The sequence below is a fragment of the Poecile atricapillus genome, chromosome 2 (assembly GCF_030490865.1).
Source record: "Poecile atricapillus isolate bPoeAtr1 chromosome 2, bPoeAtr1.hap1, whole genome shotgun sequence".
NCBI classification, from domain to species: domain Eukaryota; kingdom Metazoa; phylum Chordata; class Aves; order Passeriformes; family Paridae; genus Poecile; species Poecile atricapillus.
In genome coordinates, this window is record NC_081250.1 from 94633760 (window position 1) to 94646082 (window position 12323).

General features: G+C 37.5%; 1 protein-coding gene across 2 annotated transcripts in view; it reads right to left on the reverse strand.

Moving 5' to 3' along the window:
* Window positions 1-12323, reverse strand: part of ZNF236 (zinc finger protein 236) — a 78055-nt gene that overhangs the window by 8170 nt on the left and 57562 nt on the right. For both annotated transcript variants that reach the window (XM_058833668.1, XM_058833667.1), the window contains 7 exons: window positions 11143-11288; window positions 9680-9923; window positions 8791-8970; window positions 8124-8276; window positions 7301-7491; window positions 5489-5620; window positions 3747-3944 (listed from right to left, as the gene is read on the reverse strand). In XM_058833668.1, the coding sequence (XP_058689651.1) occupies window positions 3747-3944; window positions 5489-5620; window positions 7301-7491; window positions 8124-8276; window positions 8791-8970; window positions 9680-9923; window positions 11143-11288 (1244 nt within the window). The remainder of the gene's footprint in view (window positions 1-3746; window positions 3945-5488; window positions 5621-7300; window positions 7492-8123; window positions 8277-8790; window positions 8971-9679; window positions 9924-11142; window positions 11289-12323) is intronic.

Sequence of the window (12323 nt, forward strand, 5' to 3'; positions counted from 1 at the left end):
ACATCTTCCAGATAGTTCCACTACATATTCATATGAAATTGGACAGTTTAGTCACTGTGCATGTCTTAAGATTCTCCTTTCTGAAGCTGTGAAGCAGGAGAATAACCCAGATCAGAAGGGGAACTGAAGTCACTGGACTGAAAAGCCTTAACACTGGGGGTTGGCTACGTGGTGAAGCTGTTTGTACTTGATCTCTAGAGAGGATTTTCTTGTGGATAATTGTGAAACTGATGGTACTGACGTATTTGGAAAAAACACACAGTTACATACTGGCATCTGAACACTGATACCCTTACCTCTTACTGGATTTTTCTGAAAAGACTGATGTTTGGTAGTGCCCTTAATATTTTTGGTGATCTTCAGAATTCCATCAGTATAAAATGAAGACCATGAGTAACTGATCACTGAACTCTTCCCAACACCCTAAGCCAAACCCCAACATTTATCTTTGAATGTGCCACTGAAGGCTGTTCACAGCTGAAGCTGTTATTAACACCTTGATAAAGAAAAGAGTGTGATGAGGAGTGGAATTTGTTTTAGTACATGACGATCCAGTGGTAAACTGTCCTTTAAGATCAAAGCTGACCATTAACCAGCACTAACAAGTCTACCACTGAACTATGTCTACAAAGACACTATCCATAGTGCCACATATACATACCTTCTAAATACCTTCAGAGTTGTGACTCAACAACTTCCCTTCACAGGTTGTACCATTGCCTGAAAAGCCTTTCCATGAAGAATTTTTCCCTAATATCCAATTTAAACCTCCCCTAACACAAATGAGCTGATTTCCTCTTGTCCTATTGCTCATCACCCAGCAAAAGAGGCCAACCCCCACCTGGGCACAACCTCCTTTCAGGTAGTTGTAGAGTGTTAAGTGACCCCAGGCTCCTTTTCTCCATGCTAAACAATCCCAGCTTCCCTCAACTGCTCCGCTTAAGACTTGTGCTCCAGACCCTTCACCAGCTCCATTGCCCTTCTCTGGACACACTCCAGCACCTCAATGTCTTTGTTGATGTGAGTGGACCAAATGTGAACACAGGATCTGAGGTGCAGCCTCAGCAGTACTGAGTACAGGGGGACAATCCCTGCCCTGCTCCTGGCTGGCCACACTGTTCCCCATACAGGTCAGGAAGCCATTGGCCTCCTTGGCCACCTGGGCACACACTGGCTCATGTTCAGGCACTGTCAATCAGCACCCCCAGGTCCTTTTCCACCAGCAGCTCTCCAGCCACTCTGCCCCCAGCCTGCAGCTCTGCCTGGGCTTGTTGTGACCCAGGGGCAGGACCGGGGACTTGGCCTTGTTGAACCTCACACCATTGACGCCAACCCACTGATCCAGCCTGGCCAGATCCCTCTGCAGAGCCTTCCTGCCCTCCAGCAGATCAACACTCCTGGGCAGCTCGGTGTTGTCTGCAAAATGACTGAGAGGGCACTCGATCCTCTTGTCCAGATCATTGCTAAAGATATTAAATAGAACCAGCCCCAGTACTGAGCCCTGGGGAACACCACTTGTGCCCAGCCATCAGCTGGATGTAATTCCATTCACCACCACTCTCTGAGCCTGGATGTTTAGCCAACTTTTTCCCAGCTAACAGTGAATCCGTTCAAGCCATGGAGGTCAGTTTATCCTGACTGGAAAATGCTGTGGGAGACCGTGTCAGAGGTTTTGCTGAAGTTCAGGTAGACAACATCCACAGCGTTTCCCAGCTCCACTGAGAAAGTTGCTTTGTCACAGGAAATCATGTTACTCAAACAGGACCTGCTTTTCATAAACTTGTACCGAGTGTGCCTGATATCCTGGCTGTTCTGCACGTGCCACATAATGGCACTCAAGATGAGCAGCTCCATAACCTTTCCTGGCACTGAGACCAGGCTGAAAGGTCTGTAGTTTCCAAGATCCTAATCCTAGTTATCCAGCCCTTGTAGATGGGCATCATAGGTGCTAAGATCCAGTCAGCTGGGACCTCCCCGGTTAGCCAGCACCGCTCATCATAAATGATTGAAAGTAGCTTGGCAGGCTCTTCTGACAGGTCCCTTGGTACCCTTGCATGGATTCCATCCAGTCCTATAGACAACTTGTGCATGTCCAAGTGGTTTAGCAGGTCACCGTCCATTTCCCCTATCTCCACACTGAGATTGAATGCATGCACCAGCACAGGGACGCTTCAAATGCAGTGGAGCTTGAAGGGCCTCGCTGGCCCATGAACCCTCAAACACTGCTGTGCTGCCCTCAAGCTTACCTCCAGCAAGTCTGGTTTTTATCCCTTCCTCCCTACAAATCTACAAATTTAGATATCTCTCTCAATGAGCCCTGCTAACTCCTCAGCAAAGATCTTTTTTCCCCTTTGATACAAGTGTAGCCCATCTGCAGCAGGCCTGATGTTGTTTAGACCAATCCATGATCAAAAACCCCTAAATTCTGCTGGTGATGTCAGTCTCAGAGACAGTTATTGATCTGCCAACCCTTCCTGTCTCTTCCTACACCACTCCCTGCAAATGGAAGGACAGAGGAGAAGATTATTTGTGCTTCTGATCCCTTAACAAGTTGTCCCAAGGCCCTGAAGTCTCTTGTGACTGTCCTTGAACTTCTTATTGCAACTTTAATTGCTGCCTTCCTGAAAAATCAGTTATGGATAGTAATTCAAGGGACATACAAGGGTAAGAAGTTATCATATCTTTAACCTGGGCCCAATTATAAGAAAACAAACTTAAGACAGACTGATTTTTGGAGTTTCTTACCATTACTTATGGAAAACAAGTATTAAGGTGCTTTTGTTTTTTCCTGGAAAATTTCTTCTAACTCAGAGGTTAAGAATTTCACAACAACATATTTTATGATAGTTTCCAATAGTCTAGTTGACAGACATGATCACTCCAAGGGGGTGAACTTCACAAAGAGAGTCTATTTCATTAAAATATTATATCAAAGTGAAAGGAAATCTACTGAAGAGCTCTCCTAAAAGCTAATATAAAGATAATATAAATAAATATAAATACATTGCCTTTGGCGTCAAAAATTTCTTGCTATAAATTCTGGGAAGATAGCAAAATTCTGAGCAACTTATATGTTTACTCTTCTCTTAAAACTCTTCTACAAGATACTTCCTGTAAGTATCTCTCAGAGGTAAGACACTGGCCTGAACAAAACACTTGTCTAGTACAGCCCAAAGTTCCTAGAAGGAACATTCTATAATCCAATTAAGAACTTAGGTACACCACAAATTTTTTTAAAATACTTGGAAGTATTAGGTTGTTCATAATCTAGAGAAAACAGAGAAAGTATCACTAGACAACAGCAATAATATAAGGACATTTTAAAACAAACATTTCCTCTGTCACTTGTACTCACATGACAGAGCACCTACAAATGAAATGTTAAGACTGTAAAGCAGGTAACTTTCTGAGATACCAAAAGATTATCTTGAAATCCGGATTAGCACTGATGATAATCAAATGCAAATAAAGTAAACAAAGTCTTTTCCTGACACTATTACTTGCATGACAGGCATTAACATTTTTCATTCTGTAGTCAATATATGCATTAAAATCCTCTCCATGCTCCAGAAGAGAGTTCTCTATCTGTGCATACATTATCACTTAGATTCCCTCTCTCAGATGCACACCTCTCACACTGTAAAGGGAAAGCAAAGACAAAGGGCTAATAGGTACCTTTCGTTAATATCACAGAAAGTCCACAACAAAAGGAGTTAAGAGAACAATCAACTGTTATTACCAAATACCTTGAGATGTGTTGCCCGCTTAAAGGCCTTATTGCAGATGTGGCAAACGTGTATTCGCTCCTTGCCGTGAACCTCTTTGCAGTGGTGTGTCAGCATGGTGACGGAATAAAAGGTTTGGCTACACTCAAAACACTGGTGCCCACGAGTTTCTTTTTCTGCTTGACTGCTTTTAGTCACATTAGGGGAAACTTCTGTCACCTGTAACAATTCATAAATACACTATTTATGAATTTATTTCAGGTAATTTTGTAAGCACATCCACATCTGTTTATTTTTCAAAATCTACCTCAACATGACAAACTTTTGAGGGCATTTGCAAGCAATTTAAAGACACAAAAGAAGTCAGTTATATGTAAATATGAACTACTATTTCATTGCTCTAAAGACTGACACATGTACAGATTTTAAGAAAACAACATTAATAACTATGATCAAATTGACATAACACATCATAAATAGAACACGTGTGTAACTGTATTTTTCTACATTCAGTTTTATGCTCCTGAACATCTCAGATAATCCTCAATTTGCCACCAAACAGAATTCAAAGCCAAAAGCATTTTGGACAGAAAAAAATTATCTCTGATTTTGTAGGGGAGAAGAATATTTTCTATTTGTTAAACTTCTTTATTGGGGATTCTATTTTCATAAGGAAGTAAAGTTCCACCTCCTAAAGTACTGAAACACAATCAATAATTGATAGAATTAGATGGTGGTGTGCTACATTATTGTTTTGTTTTAATTAGTGAGAACTGCCTGGAAAAGCTACTTTCTTCAGATAATTTAATACCAAATTCCTTTTTAATACCAAATTCAGCTTTATAGATACAGAAGAATCCTAAGTACAGTAACACAGAAAGCAACAAATGAAGTCACCACCTGCCTCTCCCACTTCTCCTATTTTAGAGCTTGTCTTACCAGGCTGGTTGAAAACATTCATTCTGCCTTCAAGAAAAAAAGTCTGAACCACATTTTCTAATAACAAAACTGTATTACTTATGTAGGAGTTTCTATTGTGATTCAAAGGCATACGAAATTGCTAAGGCTTTATGTTGCACCATCACTGAAACAACTTGGATACAGAAAGAGAATGGAAAAAGTGTACCAATAGGTGCTATTTTTCCCTTCCAGCTCCAAAAGTTATGTGTTTTTATTATCTAAATACCAACTTACTTGGAAATTTTTGAAGCAGTCTGTGTTGAGCACATGATTACGTGATTTGTAGAAAGAAACAAATTATTAATTACATTTCTGTTGCCCTGAAAATTAAGCCTTCTGATTTTGTTTTTCATAATTGTAGCTGCTTTCCCAGGAAAGCAACTGTAAACATAAATGTATATCACATTCCTTCTAAGAAGCATCTTTTGATGGATGTTTCGCATGACCAGTGTGATTGGGAAAGTAGTAACTTAATTATCCAATCCCTGGTCATTGTCAAGAACCTATAAATACTGAAGTTAATAATAAAGTCACAAGTTTTTGTTCTAACACTGACAGTAGTAGTGTGAATCATTTCATGTCCTCTAGCAACACATTTCTTTTTCATGTGCATGTATATATATATGAAAGTGGTTTTTAATTCAAAACTTAAAATCTGGGTGACCAGGAACTCACAGAGAACCTCTTCCCAATACTCTTCTTGGGGAATGACATCAGCCTTCATGATTCAAGATAAAAAGAAACTATTCCAGTATAAATAAAAGTCCTTTACCACAAATGATACAGAAATGTATAGTATGTACCTGATACGCTATTTCATCAGAGTTTGCAGGTGCTGAATGGGGTGTATGGCTCACCAGTATGACTTGCTGTGATCCTGATCCACTCTGGCTAGCAAGACTGGAATCTGTGAGTATAGCAGGGAACTGCTGACCCTGTCAGAGAGAGGAGCACCAAAAAAAAAAAAAATAAAAGAGTAACTATATTTAAATGGCTGTATTTAAACAGCTAACTGTAGTAATGTAAGTCTTCATACCAAAACAGTACTTGTGTTTTTTCCTTTAGAAAGAAACATTTCAGAATCCTATCTGAACAAATGAAACTGTTTTCCCTCATTTTCTCATTTAAATTTATATCCAACCATTTAAATACTACAACAGCTGGAAGTTTGTAAGACTAGATTCAGTTTCGATAAATTTTTACCAGCCTTGCATGAAGTGCTAAATGTTTTAGCCTTCCACTGCCTTTCTTTAACCCCTGTATTCTACTCTCTATTCTATTCTCCTCCCCACAGTATCTTCCTTTACTTAAACATCTTGATTAAACATACTTCCAAATCCCATGAAATCAGGATGCAAAATCACTACCTAGGATATGTAATTACTAATATCTTACTACTTCTATTTCTACACTACTTTTAATGACTTAAATTTCCCCAGGAAACACAGTTCTTTTACATACTACCTGTCTATTCACCATGATTTCTAGCAACATAAACTGTGTTTGCATAGCTATTATGATTATTCAATGTTTCAATTTTATTTATGCTTCTCTTAACAGGAGACTTGGGATCTTATTAATAAACAGCAACACTGCCAAATGTAATCACTTAAACTATTACTGAAAATAAAAATGAAATGAAAATGAAATGAAACCATATTTTGCTTTGCTACTGCTTTGTTACTCTATGATACCAGAAATTACAAACATATCTTAAGAATTGTTTAGGAAATCTTTTCTTCCCTTCCCCAGAGCAAAACTGCAGAGGGAAGCATATAACTTTGCTTCACTGGTTTTAATCACAGCACGTGCAAGATAAATAGTATTTAATTTGTATGCATTTACACACTTTAACTCAGATCAAGAAGTTAAAAAAAAAAAATCAATCTAAACCTAGTTAAGCCAAGAAAATAGAAGAAAAAGCTCAACTTTTCAGATGTAAAATCTACACTGAAATGTCAACCACACAACCCATTTTTGCTTTGTAGTCTTTCAATATTATTTTTTTATCTCCCCACTCTGTAGAGTCTATTTGCCAGTATGTGGCTCTTGATGACACCACAAAATTCTTAAGTTATGTTAAAAATAAAACAAATAATAAGGTTACTGAGCAGATGACAGTCCACACAGTACCATTTTAATAAAATTTCTTATAATGCCACATGTTATTAAAGATAGCCAATTAAATTCTGTCCTGTTACTTGCTGTGAAAAGAACTGTCACAACTGCTGTTCAACTCTCCCATTCACAAGTAGGAAAAGAAAAATTTGCCATATGAAATAATATATTTAGGAGTACTATGCTGTATTACTGAATAGTGATAATGAAGTACATGGTCTAACAGCAAAAACTGATCTCAAACCATGTTTGAAACAGCAGAATCTATCTGTTAATTTAAAAAACAAACAACCCTGCAAAATTTATCTGCATTTCTGTTCAAACAGTTCATGTTTCTAGATTCCATACACACACAGTTGGCAGAGAGAAGAAAAATTAACTACATTTTCAAATAGTATGCATTTACAGGACAAAATTATTTTCTAAGCAAAATCTGCAATTCCTGCTCTGTAAGACAGAAACACAAATTTATCTGTCAGTTCAGGAAAGTGTCTTACCTGTGAAGTGATATTAAGTGTAACTGCATCAAGACCACCTGACAACATTCCCTGAGTGTCAGCAAGAGTCAAAGTGACACTACCATCTCCTCCAACTCCTGATGAAGACATCACCAAATTCTGTGCAGAAACTGCAGACTGAGATATGGGTGTTGCTGGAGGAAGGTTTGTTCCCCCTGTTGTATTAAGTTCTGGAACATATGAAAAATGGTAAAAAAAGATAAAATCTGTTACATGCATAAACATTACACTGCAAATTTACTTTAAGTGAACTTAGTAATTTCTGTTTCTCGTTGCTAGGATTTTCTATTCTGGAATCAACAAAATCGGTTAAACAGCCAATCACGAACCTAAAGCTGTCAGTCAGATGATAAAATTAGAAAAAAATACATTTAAGTGTAGCTTGATGAACACAGTATTGCACTCACAAGTGGTCACGTGCATATACAAACATATATAGGTAGAAATCAATATACATACTTAAAAACTCAAAATTTGAGTACTAGAACAAACTTGATATTTTTATCACTTCTGCAGCAAAGGCACCAGATTTTGTCAACCTCCAATTTATAGATATAATTCTTCAATACTCCTCTAACTGCCTCGAAGTACTAATTTAAGATATATCTTCTTGTTTTCATTTTTTTCTTAGTGTGTAGAATAAAGTTCATTTAAACTGACATAACAATTTAAAGCTTGTGAGAAAACACACGAAACACTCAAAGCTCCTGAGTCATGATGTGCAAGATTATACCATTCCATTAAAGTATTTATTTTTTAAACAAAAAATTATTTTCAATTAGAAAAATCATGGTATGCATACCTGGAGCATTTAGTGAAGGGCCCTGAGAAAGAAGCTGGTCATTGCTTATAGTTAATGTAGCACCTGTAGTTTGACTGCTGATGGTTGGTGCTGTCAGCCTTAAGCCAGTGTTCAGATCAGTGCTTCCAGAATTATGCTGAATAAGATCTTGGCCTGAAGACAAATAAGTCCTACTGTAACTGGAATCATCTCAACATTATTCTGCTACTGTTCTTACAACAGATCATAAAATAGTAGAAGTAGAAAATATAACCAAAACATAAAACTAACTTCTACACATGCAGATTTTTATGCAGCGGTTTGACAAGTTTTTAATACAGATGTTATTATGGAAATCCAGATCCTAATATGTACAGAAATACTTGATATTAGTAATATTTAGAGAAATATGGATCTTACTTATCTAGATTCAAAGCACCAACTTGACCAATCTATAAAAATCCAGCTGTTAACTGAGGCTATAAATAAAACAGTGAACCAATCTAACATGTTCTCAAAGCAAACATGTTTGGGTTTCAAATGTGGATTTGAGGAGTATATTTTAAAGCTGATGAACGTAAGAAAAATATGCCTTAGGAAAACTGTGGACTGTGAAAATCCTCATATGCTACTGTATAGTTATTTATGAAATAGAGATCTGGTATTAAAGATTTTTAAAAACACAAACCAGATATTGTAAGAGTGATTTCTTGGGGACTTCCTGATGAGGTCGCAGTTGTAGAACCTGAAGCATGAGCTAGAACTTGACTCAAACTGGAATTATTTATGGTCAACATTATCTCATGTTGCCCATTTGTAGATGACACCATACCCTGTGAAGTCATGACTTGAGTAATGTCTTGTGCACCTAAATGGAAGTGGTAGAGCAAGAAAAAAATTCCATTAATATCCTTGGATATTTCTGACATAACTTTTTAAAGTAATTTATACCATATTTTCTGAGCCACTATAATTGATGTAGCCAAGGGAAGATGCTAGAACTTGTAGCATAAAGTATAAAATTTTTTCACATCCAATTTATTCCTCTGCAGTTAAGATTTTCAGAACAGAGATTTTGTATTATTCTCAAAACTATGGAAGTTCTTCAATATTTTCATTATACAGAATCACAGAATGGCCTGGGTTGGAAGACACCCTAAAGATCACATGGTCCCAAGTGCCCCATCTTGGGCAGGGTCAACTTCCACTACACCAAGCTGCTCAAAAACCCCATTCAACCTGGCCTTGAACACTTCCAGGGATGGGGCATCCACAGCTTCTATGGGCAACCTGCTGTTCCAGTGCCTAACCACCTTCACAGTAAAGAACTTCTTCATATCTAATCTAAACCTACTCTCTAATTCACCTTCTGAAAAAAAATTGTATTGAGAAAGGGTGACACTTAAGGGAAAGCTGTAAAATCTGCTGAAGATGCTCAAGAAAGAACTGCAAGCTATTTTATTAAAATGAGGTGATTGGTGGGAGTGGGGGGAGGTAGGGGGTGACATTTTCTCACTGCGAGTTATACCCCGAGTAAAATTAAGACATTGAATACACAAACTACTGACAGTGCTTACCATTAGCGCTGGTTGTCAGCACAGACTCCTGCTCAGACAGGGACCCTATGGTCATATTAGCAGATGATGTTACTGTGGGCTGTAAAGACAAGCCTGATATGGGCTGAATAACCACATTAGCTGGCACTGCATTTTCTGTTGTCTGGAGGGAGGGATTCTGTGGAGCCATAGTGGGATCTCCAGTCAGCTGCTGAGTAAGTAAATTACTCTGCTGTAATGTCTGCTGTAGGATACTTGGATCGATCTGAAAAACAAGTTTTCAGCAATCAATCTGAAGTTAACTAACTGGGTTAAACGAATATTCTTAAGTCCAGAATATATATTTACAGGATAGAGAGTATATACTGTACTGAAAATTTATAATGAACTATTTAAAATTTACATTTAATTTTTATGTGTCTGTATATAGCCAGTCTCTAAAGTGACTATGTAATCAGTCTATTCAGATTCGCTTTCCCTCCCTTCCTTCAGCAAAATTTTTTGGGAAATCATGATCAGTTACATATCAGCATGCCTGGCCCCAGGTAATCACACTGCTGGTATTCTGTACTGTCCTGTTAGTGCATGTAATGCTTATCACTGTCTCCAAGCCTTTGAAAAGGAAAAGGCATGGAGCAGAGAGAAGACTGATACAAGAAATTATTTAATTTTTTAAATCCTAGGATCATTGAGGTCTCATTTGAAAAGCCAACAGCTGTTCTCTATGCTTAAAGATAAGACATTTTCCTCTTCAGGGGCATTTAGCAGTTGAGAAAATCAAAAAGAAAATGTCTTCATTTTATGCTAAAAACTCCTTGAGCAGAGGACTATGAGCAAATCAATGCAACTTTGCAGATGTCCCTTCCCTGACCTTGGAGTTGTATCTGGTGACCTCCAGAGGGCTCCTCCAACACTAATAATTCTGTGCAACTGATGAAACACAACCAAATTCTAGAAAATCACTGTTTCACACATTTCAAGAACTTTTAAATGCAATCATCTCACCTCTTTCTGTCAGTCCTTTTATAAGCTCAATGGGAATTTAAATTATAAATTCTACTATTAAAAGCTTGCAAAGTAACACAGTGCTTTATGTTTAGAAAAGAACACTCTGTGCAATAATTTGAGTTTGCTTTGTGGGGTGGGTGGGTGCCTTCGGGGGCTTGGGTGGGAACCTAAAGTACTTTTGAAGTGCAAAGACAAAATGCAATTAAAAGAAAAGAATACATATTTTCAAGCAGTCTGTCAAAATCCCTGAAAGATAAAAAAACATTGAAAAAATGAAAATTAAAGAAACCAAACCAGAAAAATATCCCACTGTGCAGCTATTTTTTAAGTCTTCTAACATTGTACAAGTGATAGAGTATGTTACTAGCCCACTCAGCTCAAGGGAACTCTTCCAGAATTATGTAGGCTCCTTAAACTTTCTTCAGCCTTCAAAGTGACTCTACAGAATTCAAAGCAAGGAACAGGGAGCAACTTACCTGTAATGTGATGTTGTTAATACCAGTGGCATCTATTCCAGAAATCTGAACATTCTGTCCAACCAGATTAGCAGCAAGTTGTAACTGTATTCCTTCAAGAGTGGCCAAGCTACCATCTGTCAAGGACACAGTTAAGTCACCTCCAGCTATCAAAGAAAACAGTTATATTGTAATGTTTTTATTTACCATTACTGGCTACCTCTTTCAGTGTGCTTATTTTTATAAATGAAATCAATATAAGGGCTACATACGCACACATTAATTTATGACAAGAAAGAAAATTTGAAATGTATAATTTTATTATTAAGTAATTTGATTGCCTGTTTTAAAGCTTCATAAATTCCATGTGATTTAAGGATTGCTATTTAGGCAGTAGTTAGTGGCTTAGAAAACAAGAATCCCTCCAGAGTAGCATTAGAAATCTGGAGAAATTTGGTTTAGATTTCCTTGGAGAGTGTGCTACACCTAAACAAAACAGCACACACACAGGATATTTACATTCTGACCCTGAACATACACATGAAAGTTACTGCCACATTTTGCACAGCACAGACACAGTTCAGTATCGAACTGTCCAAGTTCATCCTCCATACTTACGTGGATGAAAATAAAGGTGCATTAGCAACTGAAATTCAAAAGTCTTTAGAACTTGAAAAGGTTCTAATTTCAAAAGTTGAACAAACCATCTCCACAACAGGTCTTGAGAGAATATATGGAAAAGTCATCTTGTTTTGGAGGTACCTTCTTCAAACACCTTGAGTGTGATCAACCAGTTTCTTTTGGTTGATGCTTCAAAAACACCTTCTCTCTTCAGAATTCCTTAGTACAGTAAACCTGGTTTACAGTGCACCCAAAAAATACCTGGCCAAAACCCACATTGCTAGTCTCAATTTAAGAAAGCCTCTTTCTAGGACATCTGAACAAACTAAAAACTCCTCTTTACTATGTGCAAAAATCCAAGCAAACATCAATCAATTTTTCATCACCACTAACGGTGCCTGTCAAATATCAGTATCTTCTGAACACCAACAATTTGTTCGTTTTGGACAACTGTTTAGATCAAATCAGATAAGCTGCAATGACTACAGTTAAATAAGAGATTGATATAATACTCTGAATTTGTGGGCATACCTGCAAAATCATAGGACATGTACTAAAAAAAACACCAAAGCACACAAAAT